The 27,070-nt window shown below is 44.2% G+C and overlaps 1 protein-coding gene across 1 annotated transcript; it reads right to left on the bottom strand.

Annotated features, from left to right (window-relative positions):
• Window positions 1–126: 126 nt before the first annotated feature.
• slc25a24l (solute carrier family 25 member 24, like) lies at window positions 127–25,444 on the bottom strand. The gene is made up of 10 exons (XM_045694537.2): window positions 25,023–25,444; window positions 24,738–24,864; window positions 23,163–23,250; window positions 22,699–22,810; window positions 20,385–20,544; window positions 16,794–16,933; window positions 15,594–15,704; window positions 3,717–3,881; window positions 2,272–2,410; window positions 127–555 (listed from the first exon to the last, which is right to left on the bottom strand). Exons 1-10 carry the CDS (start codon window positions 25,143–25,145, stop codon window positions 386–388), a joined length of 1,335 nt encoding a protein of 444 aa, XP_045550493.2. The 5' UTR covers window positions 25,146–25,444; the 3' UTR covers window positions 127–385.
• Window positions 25,445–27,070: the final 1,626 nt, after the last annotated feature.

Genomic DNA, 27,070 nt, shown 5'->3' with positions numbered 1-27,070 from the left:
GCAAGCAATGCAGGTGTAGAAGACACCCTCTTTGTGAGCACACACTGCACTGTAATTTAGAGTCTAAAACACTACTCTAGTTTTTGCATAAATGTGTGTGAAAGAAAGACAAGGGAGGAGGCCATAGATACTTCACAATGATTTAATGACAATAGGGGTCAACGAAGGATTGGTCAGGCTGGAGATTGAGCTCCAATCAGCCCATCCAACAACAGTCCTTTGTTAGTATATTTATTCGTTCTATTTGGTAGTTCATTGCGATTTGAAGTATTTTGGGACAGTTTATGGACAACGGCATCAAGTTTGAAGGTTGTCGTTGTGTACAGAGTATTACATAAAATCAGTCACAAAAAACATACAAATTATAATTGACTATGACTCTGAATCAGGAAAGCACTGTGTCTAGTTTCTTCATCAAGGTGTAGTTTAACAGAGCACATGGAATCGCCCGGACGAAACTGGCCCCCATCCCATTGTAGTATCCTCGTATTCCATGTCTCTCATAGATGCCTGTGAACCCCTGAAGAAAAGTTGTGGGTGAAGTTGAACTGAAAGCTGTAAGACAAGGAAGTAAGAATAGCCTGTTATGGACACATCACATCCAGTATGTCCAGTACAGTGACACAATTCTAATCAGGGACAGGAGGAGCATATCGTGATCATATAAACTGACCGAGACACACTTCTGGTCCTAGGGACGGTGGGTGTCCTGGTTAGATCACATGGCCCTAGGGACGATGTCCTGGTTAGATCACATGGCCCTAGGAACGGTGGGTGTCCTAGTTAGATCACATGGCCCTAGGGACGCTGTCCTAGTTAGATCACATGGCCCTAGGGACGCTGTCCTGGTTAGAGCACATGGCCCTAGGGACGGTGGGTGTCCTGGTTAGATCGCATGGCCCTAGGGACGGTGTCCTGGTTAGATCACATGGCCCTAGGGATGCTGTCCTGGTTAGATCACATGGCCCTAGGGACAGTGGGTGTCCTGGTTAGAGCACATGGCCCTAGGGACGGTGTCCTGGTTAGATCACATGGCCCTAGGGACGGTGTCCTGATTAGAGCACATAGCCTTAGGGACGGTGGGTGTCCTGGTTAGATCTCATGGCCCTAGGGACGGTGTCCTGGTTAGATCACATGGCCCTAGGGACGGTGGGTGTCCTGGTTAGAGCACATGGCCCTAGGGACGATGTCCTGGTTAGATCACATGACCTTAGGGACAGTGTCCTGGTTAGATCACATGGCCCTAGGGACGGTGGATGTCCTGGTTAGATCACATGGCCCTAGGGATGGTGGGTGTCCTGGTTAGATCACATGACCTTAGGGACGGTGGGTGTCCTGGTTAGAGCACATGGCCTTAGGGACGGTGGGTGTCCTGGTTAGATCGCATGGCCCTAGGGACGGTGAGTGTCCTGGTTAGATCACATGGCCCTAGGGACGGTGTCCTGGTTAGATCGCTTGGCCCTAGGGATGGTGGGTGTCCTGGTTAAATCACATGGCCCTAGGGACGGTGGGTGTCCTGGTTAGATCGCATGGCCCTAGGGATGGTGGGTGTCCTGGTTAGATCACATGGCCCTAGGGATGGTGGGTGTCCTGGTTAGATCACATGACCCTAGGGAACGGTGGGTATCCTGATTAGATCACATGGCCCTAGGGATGATGTCCTGGTTAGATCACATGGCCTTAGGGACAGTGGGTGTCCTGGTTAGATCGCATGGCCCTAGGGACGATGTCCTGGTTAAATCGCATGGCCTTAGGGACAGTGGGTGTCCTGGTTAGATCACATGGCCTTAGGGACGGTGGGTGTCCTGGTTAGAGCACATGGCCCTAGGGACGGTGGGTGTCCTGGTTAGATCACATGACCCTAGGAACGGTGGGTGTCCTGGTTAGATCACATGGCCCTAGGGACGCTGTCCTGGTTAGATCACATGGCCCTAGGGACGGTGTCCTTGTTAGATCACATGGCCCTAGGGACGGTGTCCTGGTTAGATCGCATGGCCCTAGGGACGTTGTCCTGGTTAGATCGCATGGCCTTAGGGACAATGGGTGTCCTGGTTAGAGCACATGGCCTTAGGGACGGTGTCCTGGTTAGAGCACATGGCCCTAGGGACGGTGTCCTGGTTAGATCACATGGCCCTAGGGACGGTGTCCTGGTTAGATCACATGGTCAGGAAAGCTTATATGCAGAGTTCATTGAAACAGATAAATGAGTGGCTTATTTTAATTGAATTAAAATGTTCCTGATTATTGTTCTTTGCATGGATCGACCGTTACCCTGAGCTTGCTGCTGCGTTCTGATCACAGCTAGAGGATAGCTGCTCATCTGTCCAGCGGAGAAGGCCACGAAACTGAAAAAGAAGAGCTGGGAGTCACTGCTGTAGTCCTGTTGGGTCTTAGCCCAGGTCACAATGGACTGCGAGAGAGGGAGAGAGAGGGGGGAGGGAGGGAGGAGAGATTGATGGGGAGGTGAGAAAACGAGAGAGAGAGAGAGAGGGGGACAGAGAGATACAGAGAGAGAGAAAGGAGAGAGAAATAGAGTGGAGAGTCAGTGATAGCATACCCATTCAATTAGATTGATGTAAAATCAATGGGTTCGAACCCAGGCCTCCTTCTTTCATAGGCTTTTGCTCAGAGGGCAAACAACACAATCTTGTGGCACGCAGATAGACAATAAAATAAGGTTGATGTAGTTCATGTTGGGTTCTCTGAACAGGTTGGTCATAGCCAACTCAAGATGGACTGACAGCTGAGAGGGGGGGGGGTCAATCCGAGACAACTCAAGACGGACTAACAGCTGTGAGAGAGGCGGGGAGAGGAAGAGAGTGGAGTTGATTACTGTAAAACAAGGTTGATTTATGTTTTCATACCCATCTTGAAGTGTGAACTTGCTCAGAAGGGCTAGAGTTTTCACCATTCCACGAACGGAGTGTGTAGGCCAACAAGTGCACACAAGTCCACATATAGAACTCAATTCATAGGATCTCTATGGTAATATACTTGAAATGGAATGTACATGGAGACTGAGTCCCAAATGATACCCAATTGTCTATAGTTCACTGCAGATAGTTCACTACAGATTGATAGTTCACTACAGATAGATAGTTCACTAGAGATAGTACACTTCAGATGGTACACTACAGATAGATAGTACACTACAGATGGTACACTACAGATGGTACGCCACAGATAGATAGTTCACTACAGATAGATAGTACACTACAGATGGTACACTACAGATGGTACACTACAGATAGATAGTTCACTACAGATAGTACACTTCAGATGGTACACTACAGATAGATAGTACACTACAGATGGTACACTACAGATAGATAGTACACTACAGATGGTACACTACAGATGGTACACTACAGATAGATAGTTCACTACAGATAGTTCACTACAGATAGATAGTTCACTACAGATAGTTCACTACAGATAGTACACTTCAGATGGTACACTACAGATAGATAGTACACTACAGATGGTACACTACAGATAGATAGTACACTACAGATGGTACACTACATATAGTTCACTACAGACAGTTCACTACAGACAGTTCACTACAGATAGATAGTTCACTACAGATAGCTCACTACAGATAGTTCACTACAGAGAGTTCACTACAGATAGATAGTTCACTACAGAGAGTTCACTACAGAGAGTTCACTACAGAGAGTTCACTACAGATGTGATAGAGTGTTAGGCCGTCTGACCTGGTGAACGGCACACTCCACCCCAGCGTACGGGATCATACAGAGGATACTGTGTCTGAAACCCCTGTAGAAGGATGCAGCAGATTCATTCCTGTAGATGGAGCGGGCGCACTGCACCACCCCGCTGTAGGTACCGGCCCATAGGTTCAGTCTCACCTTTAGCACCTGGCAGATGGAAGCAGGGAGCACGTCATTGGCCTAAGTTCTTAACCAATAAATATAGTAGCTAGACAGTGCAGAGCTTCTTACAAGTTGTATATTGACAGTGAGAAATTGTTATGTATATGGTTGACAACGCACTGGAGAAATCAATGATTAAAAGGCACCAAACGGGTCCCCACCAACACTTGATATAACACAAACAGGAATGCATTCAGACTGAGGTCGTGTTCCAGGCCAACTACATTACAGACATTGCATTTGATAATTCTATCCTCCTGATTCCTGCTTACAAGCAAAAACTAAAGCAAGAAGTACCAGTGGCTCGCTAAAATATGGAAGTGGTTAGATGATGCGGATGCTACATGTTTTGCTAGCACAGAGTGGAAAATATTCCGTGATTCATCCAATGGCATTGAGGAGTACACCACCTCAGTCACCGGCTTCATCAAATCAAATTGTATTCGTCACATGCACTGTATACAAGTGAAATGTTTACTTACAAGCCCTTAACCAACAATGCAGTTTTAAGAAAAATAAGAGTTAAGTAAAAAATAGATAAGTAACAAATAATTAAACAGCAGCAGTAAATAACAATAGCGAGGCTATATACAGGGTGTTACGGTACAGAGTCAATGTGGAGGCTATATACAGGGGGTACCGGTACAGAGTCAGTGTGGAGGCTATATACAGGGGGTACAGGTACAGAGTCAATGTGGAGGCTATATACAGGGGGTACCGGTAAAGAGTCAATATGGAGCCTATATACAGGGGGTACCGGTATAGAGTCAGTGTGGAGGCTATATACAGGGGGTACCGGTACAGAGTCAATGTGGAGGCTATGTACAGGGTGTTATGGTACAGAGTCAGTGTGGAGGCTATATACAGGGGGTACCGGTACAGAGTCAGTGTGGAGGCTATATACAGGGGGTACAGGTACAGAGTCAATGTGGAGGCTATATACAGGGGGTACCGGTAAAGAGTCAATATGGAGCCTATATACAGGGGGTACCGGTATAGAGTCAGTGTGGAGGCTATATACAGGGGGTACCGGTACAGAGTCAATGTGGAGGCTATGTACAGGGTGTTATGGTACAGAGTCAGTGTGGAGGCTATATACAGGGTGTTACGGTACAGAGTCAATGTGGAGGCTATATACAGGGTGTTACGGTACAGAGTCAGTGTGGAGGCTATATACAGGGTGTTACGGTACAGAGTCAATGTGGAGGCTATATACAGGGTGTTACGGTACAGAGTCAATGTGGAGGCTATATACAGGGTGTTACGGTACAGAGTCAGTGTGGAGGCTATATACAGGGGGTACTGGTACAGAGTCAGTGTGCGGGGGCACTGGTTAGTCAAAATAATTGAGGTAATAGTATTTGATATTTTATTAGGATCCCCATTAGCTGTTGCAAAAACAGCAGCTACTCTTCCTGGGGTCCAGACAAAACATGAAACATAATACAAAATGACATAATACAGAACATCAATAGACAAGAACAGCTCAAGGACAGAACTACATACATTTTTTGAAAAGCCACACGTTGCCTACATATCAATACATACACACAAACTATCCAGGTCAAACAGGGGAGAGGTGTTGTGCTGTGAGGTGTTGTTGTTTTATGTGTTTTTTGAAACCAGGTTTGCTGTTTATTTGAGCAATATGAGATGGAAGGAAGTTCCATGCAATAAGGGCTCTATATAATACTGTACGCTTTCTTGAATTTGATCTGGATTTGGTTGACTGTGAAAAGACCCCTGGTGGCATGTCTGGTGGGGTAAGTGTGTGTGTCAGAGCTGTGTGTAAGTTGACTATGCAAACAGTTTGGGATTTCCAACACATTGTTTCTTGTAAAAAAACTTTTTAAAGAAGTGATGCAGTCAGTCTCTCCTCAACTCTTAGCCAAGAGAGACTGGCATATTTATATCAGCCATCTGATTACAATGAAGAGAAAAACGTGCCGCTCTGTTCTGGGCCAGCTGCAGGTTAACTAGGTCTTTCCTTACAGCACTGGATCACACGACTGGACAATAATCAAGTTCAGACAAAACTAGAGCTTGCAGAACTTGCTTTTTGCAGTGTGGTGTCAAAAAAAGCAGAACATCTCTTTATTATGGACAGACCTCTCCCCATCTTTACAACCATTGAATCTATATGTTTTGACCATGACACTTACAATGTAAGGTAATGGCAAGTAATTTAGTCTCCTCAACTTGTTCAACAGCCACACCATTTATTACCAGATTCAGCTGAGGTCTAGAACTTAAGGAATGATTTGTACCAAATACAATGCTTTTAGTATTAGAGATGTTCAGGACCAGTTTATTACTGGCCACCCATTTCAAAACAGACAGCAGCTCTTTGTTAAGGGTTTCAGTGACTTCATTAGCTGTGGTTGCTGATGAGTATATGGTTGAATCATCAACATACACAGACACACATGCCTTGTTTAATGCCAGTGGCAGGTCATTGGTAAAAATAGAAAAGAGTAGAGGGCCTAGAGAGCTTCCCTGCGGTACACCACACTTTACATGTTTGACATGAGAGAAGCTTCCATTAAAGAAAACCCTTTGAGTTCTATTAGATAGATGGCTCTGAATCCGCAATATGACAGAGGTTGAAAAGCCACAACACACAAGTTATTTCAACAACAGGTTATGGTCAATAATATCAAAGGCTGCACTGAAATCTAACAGTACAGCGCCCACAATCTTCTTATTATCAATTTCTTTCAACCAATCATCAGTCATTTGTGTCAGTGCAGTACATGTTGAGTGCCCTTCTCTATAAGCATGCTGAAAGTCTGTTGTTAATTTGTTTACAGAGAAATAGCATTGTATTTGGTCAAACACAATTTTTTCCAACAGTTTGCTTGTAAGGGCCGACACTGGAGTCGAGAAGCAGGCACAGGGAGTAAAACATTTCATGGGGAACTGACAAAGAACCAGATAGGAACAGCGTCAGCACACGGGTACACAATGACAAATGATAATCAATGCAGAAGCAGGGTACAGAGCGGGGAACCAGACCAATATAGGGAAGGTAATGACAGAGGTGATTGAGTCCAGGTGAGTCCAATAATTTCTGATGCGCGTGGCGGGGGGGAAGGCAGGTGTGCATAATGATGATGAGTGCGCAATGCTGGGGAGCCTGGCACCCTCGAGAGCCAGGGGGGAAGAGCGGGTGACATCGCTAAGAGCTGGCAGCAAGCTGATAGGTCTGCTGTTAGAACCAGTCAAGGCTGCTTCACCACTCTTGGGTAGCGGAATGACTTTGGCTTCCCTCCAGGCCTGAGGACAAAGACTTTCCTCTAGGCTCAGATTAAAGATATGACAGATAGGAGTGGCTATAGAGTCAGCTACCATCCTCAGTAGCTTTCCATCTAAGTTGTCAATGCCAGGAGGTTTGTCATTATTTATCTATAACAATAATTTCCCCACCTCTCCCACACTAACTTCATACAATCCAAAACGTTTTTCCATCATTCTTGATATCATTGATCTTGGCTTCATAATACAGTTTCTTCTTCTTTTTGTTGAGTTTAGTCACATAATTTCTCATTTTGCAGTTAGTCAGCTAGTCAGATGTGCAGACAGACTTATTCGCCACTCCTTTTCCCCGTCTCTTTCAACCATACAGTTTTTCAATTCCTCACCAATCCATGGAGCCTTAACAGTTCTATCATGTACAGTTGAAGTTGGAAGTTTACATACACCTTAGCCAAATACATTTAAACTCAGTTTTTCACAATTCCTGACATTTAATCCTTGTAACAATTCCTTGTTTTAGGTCAATTAGGATCCCCACTTTATTTTAAGAATGTGAAATGTCAGAATAATAGTAGAGAGAATTATTTATTTCAGCTTTTATTTCTTTCATCACATTCTCAGTGGGTCAGAAGTTTACATACACTCAATTAGTATTTGGTAGCATTACCTTTAAATTGTTTAACTTGGGTCAAATGTTCTGGGTAGCCTTCCACACGCTTCCCACAATAAGTTGTGTGAATTTTGGCCCATTCCTCCTGACAGATCTGGTGTAACTGAGTCAGGTTTGTAGGCCTCCTTGCTCACACACACTTTTTCAGTTCTGCCCACAAATGTTCTATGGGATTGAGGTCAGGGCTTTGTGATGGCAACTCCAATACCTTGACTTTGTTGTCCTTACGCCATTTTGCCACAACTTTGGAAGTATGCTTGGGTCATTGTCCATTTGGAAAATCCATTTGCGACCAAGCTTTAACTTCCTGACTGATGTCTTGAGATGTTGCTTCAAAATATCCACATAATTTTCCTGCCTTATGATGTCATCTATTTTGTGTAGTGCACCAGTCCCTCCTGCAGCAAAGCACCCCCACAACATGATGCTGCCACCCCCATGCTTCACGGATGGGATGGTGTTCTTCGGCTTGCAAGCATCCCCCTTTTCCTCCAAACGTAAAGATGGTCATTATGGCCAAACAGTTCCATTTTTGTTTCATCAGACCAGAGGACATTTGTCCAAAAAGTACGATCTTTGTCCCCATGTGCAATTGCAAACCGTAGTCTGTCTTCTTTATGGCGGTTATGGAGTAGTGGCGTCTTCCTTCCTGAGCGGCCTTTCACGTTATGTCGATATACGACTCGTTTTACTGTGGATATAGATACTTTTGTACCTGTTTCCTCCAACATCTTCACAAGGTCCTTTGCTGTTGTTCTGGGATTGATTTGCACCTTTCACACCAAAGTACGTTCATCTCTAGGAGACAGAACGCGTCTCCTTCCTGAGCGGTATGACGTCTGCGTGGTCCCATGGTGTTTATACTTGCGCACTATTGTTTGTACAGATGAACGTGGTACCTTCAGGCATTTGAAAATTGCTCCCAAGGATGAACCAGACTTCTGGAGGTCTACAATTTATTTTCTGAAGTCTTGGCTGATTTATTTAGATTTTCCCGTGATGTCAAGCAAAGAGGCACTGAGTTTAAAGGTAGGCCTTGAAATACGTCAAATTATGTCAATTAGCCTATCAGAAGCTTCTAAAGCCATGACATAATTTTCTGAATTTTCCAAGCTGTTTAAAGGCACAGTCAACTTAGTGTATGTAAACTTCGGACCCACTGGAATTGTGATACAGTGAATTATAAGTGAAATAATCTGTCTGTAAACAATTGTTGGAAATATTACTTGTGTCATGCACAAAGTAGATGTCCTAACCGAATTACCAAAACTATAGTTTGTTAACAAGAAATTTGAGGAGTGGTTGAAAAACTAGTTTTAATGACTCCAACCTAAGTGTATGTAAACTTCTGACTTCAACTGTACATGTAGGTAGAGTTAAAGTGACTATGCATAGATAATAAACAGAGAGTAGCAGCAGCGTAAAAGAGAGAGCAGGGGCAATGCAAATAGCCCTTTGATGAGCTGTTCAGGAGTCTTATGGCTTGGGGGTAGAAACTGTTAAGAAGCTTTTTGGACCTAGACTTGACTCTGGTACCGCTTGCCGTGCGGTAGCAAAGAGAACAGTCTATGACTAGGGTTGTTGGAGCCTTTGACAATTTTTAGGGCCTTCCTCTGACACCGCCTGGTATAGAGGTCCTGGATGGCAGGAAGCTTGGCCCCAGTGATGTACTGGTGTTGATGTGAGCCATTACCAGTCTTTCAAAGCACTTCATGGCTACAGACGTGAGTGCTACGGGTTGGTAGTCATTTAGGCAGGTTACCTTAGTGTTCTTGGGCACAGGGACTGTGGTGGTCTGCTTGAAACATGTTGGTATTACAGACTCAGTCAGGGACAGGTTGAAAATGTCAGTGAAGACGCTTGTCAGTTGGTCAGCGCATGCTCGGAGTTACGTTCTGGTAATCCATCAGGCCCTGCGGCCTTGTGAATGTTGACCTGTTCAAAGGTCTTACTCACATTGGCTACGAAGAGCGTGATCACACAGTCGTCCGGAACAGCTCATGCTCTCATGCATGTTTCAGAGTTACTTGCTTGGAAGCGAGCATAGAAGTTATTCAGCTCGTCTGGTAGGCTTGTGTCACTGGGCAGCTCGCAGCTGTACTTCCCTTTATAGTCTGTAATAGTTTGCAAGCCCTGCCACATCCGACGAGCGTCGGAGCCGGTGTAGTATGATTCAATCTTAGTCCTGTATTGACGCTTTGCCTGTTTTATGGTTCGTCGGAGGGCATAGCGGGATTTTTTATAAGCTTACAAGAGTCCCGCTCCTTGAAAGCGGCAGCTCTACCCTTTAGCTCAGTGCGGATGTTGCCTGTAATCCATGGCTTCTGGTTGGGGTATGTACGTACGGTCAATAGTGGGACGACGTCATCGATGCATTTATTAATGAAGCCAGTGACTGATGTGGTGAACATATTCCAGTCTGTGCTGTATCTTAGCATCTGCTTCATCTGACCACTTCTTTATTAACCGAGTCACTGGTGCTTCCTGCTTTAGTTTTTGCTTGTAAGCAGGAATCTGGAGGATAGAATTATGGTCAGATTAGCCAAATGGGGGGCGAGGGAGAGCTTTGTACGCGTCTCTGTGTGTGGAGTAAAGGTGGTCTTGAGTTTTTTCCTCTCTGGTTGCACATTTAACATGCTGGTAGAAACTAGGTAAAATGGATTTAAGTTTCCCTGCATGAAAGTCCCCGGCTAGTAGGAGCGCCACCTCTAGATGAGCGTTTTCCTGTTTTCCTGTTTGTTTAGAAATATACATAGACCGCCACCCTTTGTCTTACCATAGGACGCTGTTCTATCCTGCCGAAAAAGCATAAAACCCGCCAGCTGTATGTTGTCATGTCATCGTTCTGCCACGACTCAGTGAAACATAAGATATTACAGTTTTTAATGTCCCTTTGGTAGGATATACGTGATCGTTGTTAGTCTATTATATTATCATATGATGCGGTTCGCTGATTTGTTGCTTCAATTTATTCAGCCTTACTGTATATCAGTAGTTCATACCTCTACAGATTAGAAGGCCGCATGCACAGCGTATTCGGAAAGTATTCAGACCCCTTTATCCACATTTTGTTACGTTACAGCCTTATCCTAAAATGGATTAAATGAATTCTTTTCCTTGTCAATCTACACACAATACCCCATAATGACAAAGTGAAAACTAGTTTTTAGACATTTTTGCAAATGCAAATGTTAAAAAAAAAATTAAAACAGAAATACCTTATTGACATAGTATTCAGCCCTTTGCTATGAGACTCGAAATTGAGCTCAGCTGCATCCTGTTTCCATTGATCATCCTTGAAATGTTTCTACAACTTGATTGGAGTCCACCTGTGGTAAATTCAGTTGATTGGACATGATTTGGAAAGGCACACACCTGTCTATATAAAGGTCCCACAGTTGACAGTGCATGTCAAAGCAAAAACCAGGCCATGAGGTCGAAGGAATGGTCTGTAGAGCTCCGAGACAGGTTTGTGTCAAGGCACAGATCTGGAGAAGGGTACCAAAACATTTCTGCAGCATTGAAGGTCCCCAAGAACACAGTGGCCTCCATCATTCTGAAATGAATGACGTTTGGAACCACCAAGACTCTTCCTAGAGCTGGCCGCCCGGTCAAACTGAGCAATCGGGTGAGAAGGTCCTTGGTCTGGGAGGTGACCAAGAACCGATGTTCACTCTGACAGAGCGCCAGAGTTCCTCTGTGGAGATGGAAGGACCTTCCAGAAGGACAACCATCTCTGCAGCACTCCCCCAGTCAGGCCTTTATAATAAAGCGGCAAGACGGAAGCCACTCCTCAGTAAAAGGCACATGACAGCCCGCTTGGAGTTGGAGCCAAAAGACACCTAAAGACTTTTAGAGAAACAAGATTATCTGGTCTGATGAACCCAAGATTGAGCTCTTTGGCCTGAATGCCAATCCCTACACTGAAGCATGGTAGTGGAAGCATCATGCTGTGGGGCTGTTTTTCAGTGGCAGAGACTGGGAGACTAGTCAGGATCGAGGGAAAGATTAACAGAGCAAAGTAGTGAGAAATCCTTGATGAAAACCTGCTCAGGGCCTCAGACTGGGGCAAAGGTTCACCTTCTAATACAACAACAACCCTTAACACACAGCCAAGACAACGCAATGGCTTTGGGACAAGTCTCTGAATTATGTGGCCCAGCCAGAGCCCGAACTAGAATCTGATCAAACATCTCTAGAGAGACCTGAAAATAGCTGTGCAGCGACGCTCCCCATCCAATCTGACAGAGAGAAGAGAAGAATGGGAGAAACTCCCCGAATACAGGTGTGCCAAGCTTGCAGCGTCATACCCAAAAAGACTTAACACACCGGCCGTCCTACAATCTAAACTTGATGCCCTCAATCTCACACAAATGATCAATGAACCTACCAGGTACCACCCCAAATCCGTAAACACGGGCAGCCTCATAGATATCATCCTGACCAACCTGCCTTCTAAGTACACCTCTGCTGTATTCAACCAGGATCTCAGCGATCACTGCCTCATTGCCTGCGTCCGTAATGAATCTGCGGTCAAACAACCACACCTCATCACTGTCAAACGCTCCCTAAAACACTTCTGCGAGTAGGCCTTTCTAATCGACCTGGCCCGGGTATTGACCTCATTCCGTCAGTAGAGGATGCCTGGTTATTCTTTAAAAGTGCTTTCCTTACCATTTTAAATAAGCATGCCCCATTCAAAAAATGTAGAACCAGGAACAGATATAGCCCTTGGTTCACTCCAGACCTGACTGCCCTTGCCCAGCACAAAAACATAATGTGGCGTACTGCATTAGCATCGAATAGCCCCCGCGATATGCACCTTTTCAGGGAAGTTAGGAAGCAATATACACAGGCAGTTAGGAAAGCAAAGGCTAGCTTTTTCAAACAGAAAATTGCATCCTGTAGCACAAACTCCAAAAAGTTCTGGGACACTGTAAAGTCCATGGAGAATAAGAGCACCTCCTCCTAGCTGCCCACTGCACTGAGGCTAGGAAACACTGTCACCACTGATAAATCCACGATAATTGAGAATTTCAATAAGCATTTCTCTACGGCTGGCCATGCTTTCCACCTGGCTACCCCTACCCTGGTCACCAGCCCTGCACTCCCCACAGCAACTTGGCCAAGCCTCCCCCATTTCTCCTTCACCCAAACCACTATTACTAGCGTGTTCAACCTCTCTTTCGTATCGTCTGAGATCCCCAAAGATTGGAAAGCTGCCGCGGTCATCCCCCTCTTCAAAGGGGGAGACACTCTAGACCCAAACTGTTACAGACCTATATCTATCCTACCCAGCCTTTCTAAAGTCTTCAAAAGCCAAGTTAACAAACAGATCACCGACCATTTTTAATCCCACCGTACCTTCTCCGCTATGCAATCTGGTTTCAGAGCTGGTCATGGGTGCACCTCAGCCACGCTCAAGGTCCTAAACGATATCATAACCGCCATCGATAAAAGACAATACTGTGCAGCCGTATTCATTGACCTGGCCAAGGCTTTCGACTCTGTCAATCACCACATTCTTATTGGCAGACTCAACAGCCTTGTTGACTGCCTTGCCTGGTTTACCAACTACTTCTCAGACAGAGTTCAGTGTGTCAAATCGGAGGGCCTGTTGTCCGGACCCCTGGCAGTCTCTATGGGGTGCCACAGGGTTCAATTCTCGGGCCGACTCTTTTCTCTGTATACATCAATGATGTCGCTCTTGCTGCTGGTGATTCTCTGATCCACCTCTACGCAGACGACACCATTCTGTATACATCTGGCCCTTCTTTGGACACTGTGTTAACTAACCTCCGGACGAGCTTCAATGCCATACAACTCCCCATTCCGTGGCCTCCAACTGCTTTTAAATGCAAGTAAAACTAAATGCATGCTCTTCAACCAATCGCTGCCAGAACCTGCCCGCCCGTCCAGCATCACTACTCTGGACAGTTCTGACTTATAATATGTGGACAACTGTCACGACTTCCGCCAAAGTCGGTTCCTCTCCTTGTTCGGGCGGCGTTCGGCGGTCGACGTCACCGGTCTTCTAGCCATCGCCGATCCACCTTTCATTTTCCATTTGTTTTGTCTTGTTTTCCTACACACCTGGTTTCAATTCCCTCATTATTTGTTGTGTATATAACCCTCTGTTCCCCCCATGTCTGTGTGTGGAATTGTTTGTTGTAAAGTGTATGTGCACTTATGACTGGTTTTGCGACGGGTTATTTTACCCATATTTTGTTGTTCTGGGTGCAGCTTGTTTGTGCATTATTAAAGTGCTCCAGTTACCCATTTCTGCTCTCCTGCGCCTGACTTCCCTGCAGCCAGTTACGCACCACTTACAACAACTACAAATACCTAGGTGTCTGGTTAGACTGTAAACTCTCCTTCCAGACTCACATTAAGCATATCCAATCCAAAATTACATCTAGAATTGGCTTCCCATTTCGCAACAAAGCATCCTTCACTCATGCTGCCAAACATACCCTCGTAAAACTGACCATCCTACAGATCCTCGACTTCGGCGATGTCATTTACAAAATAGCCTCCAACACTTTACTCAACAAATTGGATGCAGTCTATCACAGTGCCATCCGTTTTGTCACCAAAGCCCCATATACTACCCACCACTGCGACCTGTATGATCTCGTTGGCTGGCCCTTGCTTCATACTCTTCGCCAAACCCACTGGCCCCAGGTCATCTATAAGTCTTTGCTAGGTAAAGCCCCGCCTTATCTCAGCGGTCACCATAGCAGCACCCACCCGTAGCACGCGTTCCAGCAGATATATTTCACTGGTCACCCCCAAAGCCAATTCCTCCTTTGGCCGCCTTTCCTTCCAGTTCTCTGCTGCCAATGACTGGAACGAATTGCAAAAATCCCCGAAGCTGGAGACTCATATATCTCTCTCATTAACTTTAAGCATCAGCTGTCAGAGCAGCTCACAGATCATTGCACCTGTACATAGCCCATCTGTAAATAGCCCATCCAACTACCTCATCCCCATATTGTTATTTATTTTTTTGCTCCTTTGCACCCCAGTATCTCTACTTGCACATTCATCTTCTGCACATCTATCACTCCAGTGTTTAATTGCTAAATTGTAATTACTTTGCCACTACGGCCTATTTATTGCCCTAGCTCCCCAATTTTTTTTTTTTGTCATTTTAGCAGACGCTCTTATCCAGAGCGACTTACAGTAGTGAATGCATACATTTCATACATGTTTTTACTGTACCGTACTGGTCCCCCGTGGGAATCGAACCCACAACCCTGGCGTGGCAAACACCATGCTCTACCAACTGAGCCACATGGGACCACTGTATATAGATTTTTCTATTGTGTTATTGATTGTATGTTTGTTTTACTCCATGTGCAACTCTGTGTTGTTGTTTGTGTCGCATTGCTTTGCTTTATCTTGGCCAGGTCGCAGTTGTAAATGAGAACTTGTTCTCACCTGGCCTACCTGGTTAAATAAAGGTGAAAAAAATCAGTATATATTTAAACTCGAGGCTGTAATCACTGCCAAAGTTGCTTCAACAAAGTACTGAGTAAAGGGTCTGAATACTTATGTAAATGTGATATTTTCGGTTTTTTATTTTTAATACATTTGCAAACATTTCTACAAACCTGTTTTTGCTTTGTCATTATGGGGTATTGTGTGTATATTAATGGGGGGGGGGGGCATTTAATCAATTTTATAACGTAGCAAAATGTCAAGGGGTCTGAATACTTTCCGAATGTACTGTATATCTGTAGTTCAGACCTGTCATAGTGCTCTGGTACCTCTAGAGGGTAGAAGACAGCATGAGCCACTGCCCCAGATACACAGCCCAGCCCAAACCTCTGCTGTACTGACAGGCTCTCCTGCTGCCAGCCCTGGGTGTACACCTTCATCTAGAGAGAGAGAGAGAGAGAGAGAGAGGAGAGAGAGAGAGAGAGAGAGAGAGAGAGAGAGAGAGAGAGAGAGAGAGAGAGAGAGAGAGAGAGAGAGAGAGAGAGAGAGAGAGAGCTGGTCCTGGGGCTATGCTCACTGTGTACTCTCTGTATAGGGCCAAATAGCATTCCAGTTTGCTCTACCTTTTGGTCAAATTCTTTCCAATGTGTCAAGTAATTATCTTTTTGTTTTCTCATGATTTGGTTGGGTCTAATTGTGTTGCTGTCCTGGGGCTCTGTGGGGTCTGTTTGTGTTTGTGAACAGAGCCCCAGGACAGCAACACAGTTAGACCCAACCAAATCATGAGAAAACAAAAAGATAATTACTTGACACATTGGAAAGAATTTGACCAAAAGGTAGAGCAAACTGGAATGCTATTTCCCTATACAGAGAGTACACAGTGAGCATAGCCTTACTATTGAGAAAGGCCGCCATATGCAGACCTGGCTCTCAAGAGAAGACAGGCAATGTGCACACTGCCCACAAAATGAGATGGAAACTGAGCTGCACTTCCTAACCGCTTGCCAAATGTATGACCATATTAGAGGCACATATTTCCCTTAGATTACACAGATCCACAAAGAATTCCAAAACAAATCCAATTTTGATAAACTCCCATATCTACTGGGTGAAATACCACTGTGTGCCATCACAGCAGCAGGATCTGTTGCCACAAGAAAAGGGCAGCCAGTGAAGAACAAACACCATGTTAAATACAACCCATATTTAGGTTTATTTATTTTCCCTTTTGTAATTTTAACTATTTGCACATCATTATTACACTGGACATAGCCATAATATGAAATGTGTCTATACCTTTGGAACTTGTGAGTGTAATGTTTACTGTTAATTTGTTACTGATTATATCACTTTTGTTTATTATTTATTTCACTTGGGTTGGCAATGTAAACATATGCTTCCCATGCTAATAAAGCCCTTTGAATTGAATTGAGAGAGAGGGGGGGGATTGGGTAAAGTATCCATATCCGAACGTATTGGTTGTAAATTCTCCAGTGGCCTACATGTTATTACAGTATAATACGTCTTACCTGAGCGTAGATAAGGCACTGTAGAGTTGACTGAGGGGTTCCCTTCAGCACATTCACAGCATTTCCCTGCCACATCGACCTCACACCACCTGCCTTTAGCTCTCTGAATCCCTGGGAGGACGCTTTGGATCCATACACCTAAATAAACACAGACAATATCTTCTTTAATTAATAAGCTCTGTCTCCAGTCCATGGATTCACGGTTCATACAGGTAACAACCAAAACAATAGAAACACCCATTAGCAACGGTCATCGAATTTGGTAAAATGTTTTTTTTTTTTTTACAATTCAAATAAATACAATAGTTGGATAATGGATGAAGATTGTCCAAACTGTTAGAATTGTATAATCCATAGTGAATTAATTATAGCACATACAATATTTTACTGGCACGGACATGCTAATGAATGGAGTAGAGGGATTTTGGTGGGAATTCAATATTCAATTTATTGTTAATTGAATTTTTTTGGGGGGAATGCACTCATATATTTTTACATATATATATATATATATATATATTGCTAATCGTTTCAGGTATTTTTCTTATATCTTGTGTTAAAATAGAGAAAATTATATATGCCTAATTTGCATAAATACACTGGGTGTATTTGCATATATCAAATATTAACATAAAGTGTTGGAACAGGCCTCATGACCTGTCTATACATAACTTGCATTGTTTTACGAGATCCGACAATAATATCACTATAATCCGAGTGTTCATTTTCGGGGAAATTGCTTTAATTTCATTGCATCTAATTTGTAAAAATATCAACTGTACTAAATGATTTAAAAAAAAATCAATTCCCATTTTTTTTTTTAAATCAACTCGTATTTCTTCTCTTTCTTGTGATGTAAGTGTCGAGATAGTGCGTTAAATGCCAGACGAAGCGTTTGTCGTTTTTATAGATACAACGGAAAGACAAAAGTATTTCATTGGACCCATTCCAGCCATTACCAGGGTGTGTTTGACAGGTCATTTACAGGCCTTTCCACAGTCGTAATGATAACGGGGGGAAAACGATAGACACAAGCCAAAGTATGAAAGAGACGCAGGAGTAAAAATGAAAGCAATCAATCCAGCGATTCCCTCAAACACAGTAAATAGTTGGCCGAAGAAGACAGATCCTTAGGTGGGACTTGCTACTTCAATGCACCTTGGCGTATATTCTACAACAGTGCCGTGTATGCATGGATTCCAAGGGAAGCCAGGCTCCCCCCCCAAAAAAACATTGACCAATACTAAAAAATAATTGATCTTTCTGTATTTCATAATTTTCCTTCAATTCGCAAGAGGCTGAGGGGAGAAGATGGGGAGGGCCAGTGTGTGTGTGTGTGTGCGTGTGTGTTGAGAGAGTAGAAGCAGCGGAGTTATGGCTTGACAACTTTTTTTTACCGGTTGTAGGTAGGCTATTTAGATTGGTCATTATGGAGACTCCCTTTTCCCATAAAACATATTAACACGCTAGAATTGATATAACAGCGACGAAGCATTGGAAAAGGACTTTAGGGGCACTAGAGCTCTTTAGATAAATTCATTCTGAGGTGGTTTAAAGTAAACTGCATTGTAATGTCGATAACAGTATCAAATGAAGGCTTTTACTCATGCTCAGTTCTAGGGTCCGATAGCGCTGTGCAAATGGAAATGGAAGTTAATGGAACTTCTGTTATGGGAAAACGTCCACAATGAAAATTACCTTTAATATACATTTTTACATTTTAGTCATTTAGCAGACGCTCTTATCCAGAGCGACTTACAGTAGTGAATGCATACATTTCATACATTTTTATATTTGTTTGTAATTTTTTTTATACTGGTCCCCCGTGGGAATCGAACCCACAACCCTGGCGTTGCAAACACCATGCTCTACCAACTGAGCCACACGGGACCATATAAAGAATGATAGATACATTTGCATCTGTTGGCCATCAAGTAAGCTATTAATTTCTATGCCATTGTAGGATACTGTAGCCTACCATTTTGATACGGTACACTATGTTGAAATGATGATATCACTGGAGACATTGCAAATCAATTTGTGCCACTTTGTGTAGCCTTACCTGGAGCTGGGAAACTGATTTAATAAAAAAAACGAACTCAGTTTGTTGATGTTGCCTTGTGTTATTACTCAATTATTAACGTCAATGTTTAGTTAATTAAACTGGAAGTTAAAAATTGTGATTATGATCACAGCTCTATCATAAATGTATCATTCCCCACATTTAATGTCCGTTTCATTGTGGACTTTTCCCTGAAATGAGATGATGGCATGTTGGCCAATCATGGGCTATAAACTACCTACATCTAGCTCAGCAAACCATAGCAAAGCTAAATTGAAATTATAAACCCAGATTTTAGTGAGTAGCCTATGCCTATTGAAATAACAAGTCAATCTCACAAATAGGCCATTTATAATGGTTTGTAGTCTTAACATCTAACACATAATAACCGCACAATTACCAGAAAATAAATACATTCATTTTTTTAAGTTGGTCGAAGTGTTTCGTGCACAGAGATTTCAAGATCCTCTGTCCAACTTTAATCAGTCAAACTCTCCTGTCAGATTTACCAATAGCTATGCACATGGGCAAACAGGATTTATTTACAATTATTACCTGGCTGCTTTGAGCCCTTTATACTGGCCATATAGCACACCTCCTCGGGCCCTATTGCTTCATCATGGCAGTCAAAACAAGTTAAATCGACATCCATTGCTGGAAAATGATCTGGAGAGTTTAATAAGTGCGATTTATCTTTTCTCTTACGACATATAATTATTATTTTGATGGAAAACCCGAAAATCGTTTTTTTAACCTATGTCGTTAAAAATTAAGTCAATATTCCTTCATAATTTAATCAGTAGCGTTATGGAAAAAGGGTTTAATGGATAAATGGCAACTTCTCTCTTGATGCAAAAAACCTTTTAGGTTTTCACGGGTTATTGGGCTAGAAATGTTAGCTACAACCTGCCATCAAATCCCATTGAAGCATACCTCATGGACAGAAAAACTTGGAATTGTTGCATCTCGTTGTGTTGTTCTCTGGTGGCTAGCTAGCCACCTAGCTAAAATTGTCCCTTTCCTAAATTAGCCATGGATAGAGATATTGATTTGGACTTGCGGTTTTACTTAATGTTCCTTACTGGCTAATGATTATAATGGGAATTCTGATCCAACCATTAATTCATACATTGTGCCCCTGGCCTGAGAGGATGTTAGTTCAATATCTAGCTAGATGTACAAGGCTAATGTTAACTAGCTAACGTTCCCCATGAATAATGTCCTGCACAGCATTTTTATACACGACCCTAATCATGATCGGATGTTAATTGCTTAATTAACTCAGGAACCACACCTGTGTGGAAGCACCTGCTTTCAATATACTTTGTATCCCTCATTTACTCAAGTGTTTCCATTATTTTGGCAGTTACCTGTAGGTCTCTACTGTTCGTTGCTGTAGGATTGAGGTTAGAGTTAGAGTTAATTTCCGAACCATGTTTAATATGAGACTACGAAGTCTGGCAATGCAAAGTGTTACTGGGTGTTATCAAGTTGTAACAAAGAAGTATTTAGGTTATAATATTGTTCCTGTAGTTGTGTCTTGAGGCGGTCGATAGGAGCAGTCAGGGTTCTGGACACGGCGTCGGCCAGCCCCGCAGCCAGGACGAAACTCCTCCATTCCCCTGAGCCTGCTGACAGGTCCGGGGGAAGCTCCAGGGGCATGGTCCGGCTCTCACCCACATCAAACACCTAGAGAGGCAGACAGGAAGACTACATCAAGGCGGTGACCCGATCCTGTAGGTTCATGCTCTACAACATTCGCAGAGTACGACCCTGCCTCACACAGGAAGCGGCGCAGGTCCTAATCCAGGCACTTGTCATCTCCCGTCTGGATTACTGCAACTCGTTGTTGGCTGGGCTCCCTGCCTGTGCCATTAAACCCCTACAACTCATCCAGAACGCCGCAGCCCGTCTGGTGTTCAACCTTCCCAAGTTCTCTCACTTCACCCCGCTCCTCCGCTCTCTCCACTGGCTTCCAGTCGAAGCTCGCATCCGCTACAAGACCATGGTGCTTGCCTACGGAGCTGTGAGGGGAACGGCACCTCCGTACCTTCAGGCTCTGATCAGGCCCTACACCCAAACAAGGGCACTGCGTTCATCCACCTCTGGCCTGCTCGCCTCCCTACCTCTGAGGAAGCACAGTTCCCGCTCAGCCCAGTCAAAACTGTTCGCTGCTCTGGCACCCCAATGGTGGAACAAGCTCCCTCACGACGCCAGGACAGCGGAGTCAATCACCACCTTCCGGAGACACCTGAAACCCCACCTCTTTAAGGAATACCTGGGATAGGATAAAGTAATCCTTCTAACCCCCCCTTAAAAGATTTAGATGCACTATTGTAAAGCGGTTGTTCCACTGGATATTATAAGGTGAATGCACCAATTTGTAAGTCGCTCTGGATAAGAGCGTCTGCTAAATGACTTAAATGTAAATGTAAATGTACATGAAACACCTGGAGAGGCAGACAGGAAGACTACCCCAAAACACCTGGAGAGGCAGACAGGAAGACTACATGAAACACCTGGAGAGGCAGACAGGAAGACTACCCCAAAACACCTGGAGAGGCAGACAGGAAGACTACCCCAAAACACCTGGAGAGGCAGACAGGAAGACTACATGAAACACCTGGAGAGGCAGAAAGGAAGACTACCCCAAAACACCTGGAGAGGCAGACAGGAAGACTACCCCAAAACACCTGGAGAGGCAGACAGGAAGACTACCCCAAAACACCTGGAGAGGCAGAAAGGAAGACTACATGAAACACCTGGAGAGGCAGACAGGAAGACTACATGAAACACCTGGAGAGGCAGACAGGAAGACTACATGAAACACCTGGAGAGGCAGACAGGAAGACTACCCCAAAACACCTGGAGAGGCAGACAGGAAGACTACCCCAAAACACCTGGAGAGGCAGACAGGAAGACTACATGAAACACCTAGAGAGGCAGACAGGAAGACTACATGAAACACCTGGAGAGGCAGACAGGAAGACTACATATATCACCAACTGACAGACAGACTCCTTCTACAGGGGCTTCAGACCCAGCATGCAATGTATAATCTCCTACACTGAGGTGGAGTGTGCGGTTCATCAGGTAAGACAACACACACACGCACACACACGCACACGCACACACACACATACACACACACACACACACACACACACACACACACACACACACACACACACACACACACACACACACACACACACACACACACACACAGCAGACTACATCTCACAAGGACAACAGCAGGGTTTGAATTTTCATTGTTGGACATAAAAGACTGTAAAAACACCAGGAAATCAGCCTCAAGTTATGTTAATTTAAGAAATCTGTTCCCAAGTTTTCCCACGCATAATAGAGATACATGTGATCGTATACAAATAGAAGAAAGGTTTGAAATGATTATAGTTTAGTGAAACATTATATCTGTTTGTGCGTCTTGCGGGACAATTTGCCGTCTACAACTTATTTTGTAATTATGTTCCGGCCCCCGACTGTCCACTCATAATCGGCCTGCGGCTGAATCGAATTGATGATCCCTGGACTACAGTGTGACTAGCTGGGTTTGTACCCGGCTCGTCTGCACACCACAATACTGTGTTAGGCACTAGCTCAGGGAGCTAACGCAATTCCTCTTGTCTCAAGCACTTCGAGCGTCATCTACTAATGATCTCAATGCCGGTGGGGCTCTAGGATGCCAGGCCCAAGTCTCATCAGTGTAACAGACTGGTCTCCTGTTCACTACAAGACTGTGTTAGGCCTCTGAGCTAAAGGCTAGGCATTAACCCTATATGAAGGCTCAGAGAAAACGAGACCCATGCCTCAGAGTCTCACCAGAGTGTGTTTCCATGAAGTGACCAGTTCTCCCAGGTTCTCTGCAGGGTTGAGGATGACATGCTGCAGAAACTCTCCCCAGTCCACGGTCATAGAACTGTCCTTGTCCATCCTGTCAACAACAACAATAACATCGACAACAACAAACAATCAAGATAATGGGTCAACATGATGATAATCAATACATTAATAAACACATTGACCAAAGTGAATGATCCTGTAAGCATCCATATTCTACAGGTCTGTACTGTGTTGTAGACATGATCAAATTGTGCCCAATATAATAATTGCATTCGAGTGTATGTGTGATTAGTGTTATTAAGGTAGACATTAAGTCTGTCAATACATGCAATTAATTTGTTATTACATATTAATCAATATTATCACAAGGTTTTTAACGATGTAATAACACGACAGAGCGAACAGTGAGAGGATAGAAAGGGGGGGGGGAAAGGAACTCTTACATTTGTATAATTCTTTTTGCATTCGGCTTTGATATGTTCACTCCTAACTCCTTAAATAGATCTACGATTTCCTCCTGGCCAATGACCCCTAGTCAGAGAAGACAACATGACCCCTAGTCAGAGAAGACAACATGACCCCTAGTCAGAGAAGACAACATGACCCCTAGTCAGAGAAGACAACATGACCCCTAGTCAGAGAAGACAACATGACCCCTAGTCAGAGAAGACAACATGACCCCTAGTCAGAGAAGACAACATGACCCCTAGTCTGAGAATACAACATGGATAGAAACAGCATGGATCATGTCAAATGTGAATTTCTGGGCCCATATTTATCAAGCGTCTCAGAGTGGAAGTTCTGATCTATGATCAGTTTAGATACATTTCTGGGCCCATATTCATCAGGTGTCTCAGAGTGGAAGTTCTGATCTACGATCAGTTTAGCGTTGTAGATCATACACTCGTAGAGGAAGTAGTTCTATATAGAATGAACCCTATTTCTAAGAGTGTATGGAACCAGATTATTATGGAAGGACCTGATCCTAGATCAGCACAGAGCTGTGGATAATGAAGACCTGATCATAGATCAGCCCAGAGCTGTGGATAATGAAGGACCTGATCCTAGATCAGCCCAGAGCTGTGGATAATGAAGCCCTGATCCTAGATCAGCCCAGAGCTGTGGATAATGAAGGACCTGATCCTAGATCAGCACTAATACTCTGAGATGCTTAATTAAGGGCTTGTCAGTAAGCATTTCACGGTAAGGTCTACACCTGTTGTATTCGGCGCATGTGACAAATTCAATTCGATTTGATTTCTGAGTTTCTAATATTGTCTATAGACAGAGAAAGAGTTCCTTTCAAATGGATAGGGTAAGAGCAGCCTGGATGCCAGTCTGTTTGTGAGGTCAGGCTAAACCTGAAACGGAGAGAGCAGAAACAAAGCACCCAGGTTAGGTTGAGAGACAGACAGGCAGACAGACAGACAGACAGACAGACAGGTTAGAATGACAGACAGACAGACAGACAGACAGACAGACAGACAGACAGACAGACAGACAGACAGACAGGCAGGCAGGCAGGCAGGCGACAGACAGACAGACAGACAGACAGACAGACAGACAGACAGACAGACAGACAGACAGACAGACAGACAGACAGACAAAGTTGTTTCCTCTTCCTGATTCTGAAGGTGTGTTATGGAGTACAGTAGGAGGTCCTGGTGTTCTGTATATGCAATTAAAAACACAACAATGCATGCAAGTCTCCATTAGGCAAATACATTTGACCTTGAAAACTATTCATTTCAGTATATATGATTTATGAATATAGCACTTTAAGTCACGTCAATTCAAATGAGCTATGCATTATATGATGTGACAAAAAAAACAAAAAAGACTCTTCATTGCATCTATTGCATGTAGACCTAGTGTGATACTGTGCAAAAACAAAGACAAAAGCATGCTCAGAATGTCCTCTATGATACTGGAATGCCCCTGTCCCGGGGTTGGGCCCTAAAATTAGCCTACCAGTTTTTTACGCACCGACGATTGGACTACACCACCGCTCTACTTACCGCAATTATTCTTGTCAAGGGCCATGAAGTGAATTCTCCATTTCTTCTCTCTGTCCCTCATATAGCTTAGAAATTCGTCATAATCTAAACGTCCATCCTTGTTTCTGTCATAGTTATTAACGACATTCTGGAAAAGTTAATAAAAAAGGCAATATATCATTTGGCTGCACCATATGAATAGACATTAGACGTACATGTTGACTCTCCCTGTTATGCTGCTGGTAAATTAGAATAGGCTTCACATTTTATTTATATTAGTTATCAAATATTGTAATAAATAAATACCTGAGCCTTCTGATCTGCAGCCATAATTCCAGTTTTTTTCATCTCATTATGAAGTTCTTCCACTGATATAGACCCGTCGTTATTCTTGTCTAGTTTCACAAACAAACCACGGAACTGATCCATGATTCTTCAGTAAAATATATTTTTAATGACAAAATTTGAAATGGAATATAAATAGCACCAATTCTCGTCTGTCTTAATACTACTACAACTACAAGCTATTAATAAGGTGCAAAGGCAATGTGCTTTTTTTGTGTTTTTTTCCCCCACATGAACGCTGAGTCATAAAGCAGCGACAGCCCGAGTGAGCATGTCTTCAATGCGGTAGATGCTCCTCTACGGCAATAGACATGATGATGATGATGACGCGGTAGCCCTACTGTAAAGACGTGAGCCTGCACTTCCACCCCTGTCCACCAGGTGTAGTGCTGAGCCTAGACAAACAGACTGGCCACTGGTCCAGTCAGTGTATTTAACTGATCTGAAATAGATGCGGGAGGCCGGGGCCACCAGGGCCCCAAATAAAAATAGACTATGACGACTTGACCCATGACAACAACAAACAAAAAAAACGTCCCATTCTAACTCCCGGGTCTATAATTCTCTGTTGGTTAATGTATAGACCCAGGTGTTACAATGGTTCACCTTCTATGTTATCGAAGGTCGAGAAGGTCCTGTATTGTTTCAGAACAATGACATGCTGGAATGGTACGGAGATGGGGAGTCGGTCGGGGAGAGGACAGCACCAGAGGTCACTGTCTGGGGTTCATGAAGGACTATGGGTTGTCATAGTTCATTCAGGCCTACTTCTATCGACCTTCTTCCCCGGAAAATAGTGGCACCCTATTCCCTATGTAATGCACTACTCTTGTGCCATTTGGGACAAGGCTCACACTAGGTTGATGGGTCAGCAGTCGTTTAGGCCTAGTTCTGTTTATGTTATGTAACAAGAAGGGATCTCTCTGACATAGTTACGGGCCAGAGAGGTACGGGCCAGAGAGGTACGGGCCAGAGAGGTACGGGCCAGAGAGGTACGGGCCAGAGAGGTATGGGCCAGAGAGGTACGGGCCAGAGAGGTATGGGCCAGAGAGGTACGGGCCAGAGAGGTACGGGCCAGAGAGGTATGGGCCAGAGAGGTACGGGCCAGAGGTCTATAAGCCTGGACAATAGGCCTACAGGTCAGAGGTTAGTGTCTGTCTCAGTAGGTACAGGTCAGAGGTTAGTGTCTGTCTCAGTAGGTACAGGTCAGAGGTTAGTGTCTGTCTCAGTAGGTACAGGTCAGAGGTTAGTGTCTGTCTCAGTAGGTACAGGTCAGAGGTTAGTGTCTGTCTCAGTAGGTACAGGTCAGAGGTTAGTGTCTGTCTCAGTAGGTACAGGTCAGAGGTTAGTGTCTGTCTCAGGAGGTACAGGTCAGAGGTTAGTGCCTGTCTCAGTAGGTACAGGTCAGAGGTTAGTGTCTGTCTCAGTAGGTACAGGTCAGAGGTTAGTGTCTGTCTCAGTAGGTACAGGTCAGAGGTTAGTGTCTGTCTCAGTAGGTACAGGTCAGAGGTTAGTGTCTGTCTCAGTAGGTACAGGTCAGAGGTTAGTCTCTGTCTCAGTAGGTACAGGTCAGAGGTTAGTGCCTGTCTCAGTAGGTACAGGTCAGAGGTTAGTGTCTGTCTCAGTAGGTACAGGTCAGAGGTTAGTGTCTGTCTCAGTAGGTACAGGTCAGAGGTTAGTGTCTGTCTCAGTAGGTACAGGTCAGAGGTTAGTGTCTGTCTCAGTAGGTACAGGTCAGAGGTTAGTGTCTGTCTCAGTAGGTACAGGTCAGAGGTTAGTGTCTGTCTCAGGAGGTACAGGTCAGAGCTTAGTGCCTGTCTCAGTAGGTACAGGTCAGAGGTTAGTGTCTGTCTCAGTAGGTACAGGTCAGAGGTTAGTGTCTGTCTCAGTAGGTACAGGTCAGAGGTTAGTGCCTGTCTCAGTAGGTACAGGTCAGAGGTTAGTGTCTGTCTCAGTAGGTACAGGTCAGAGGTTAGTGCCTGTCTCAGTAGGTACAGGTCAGAGGTTAG

This window comes from Salmo salar, chromosome 14 (assembly GCF_965601325.2).
Source record: "Salmo salar chromosome 14, fSalSal1, whole genome shotgun sequence".
Taxonomy (NCBI): domain Eukaryota; kingdom Metazoa; phylum Chordata; class Actinopteri; order Salmoniformes; family Salmonidae; genus Salmo; species Salmo salar.
The sequence above is the reverse complement of the archived record's forward strand: the minus strand, read 5'-3'. Positions and strand labels throughout refer to the sequence as shown.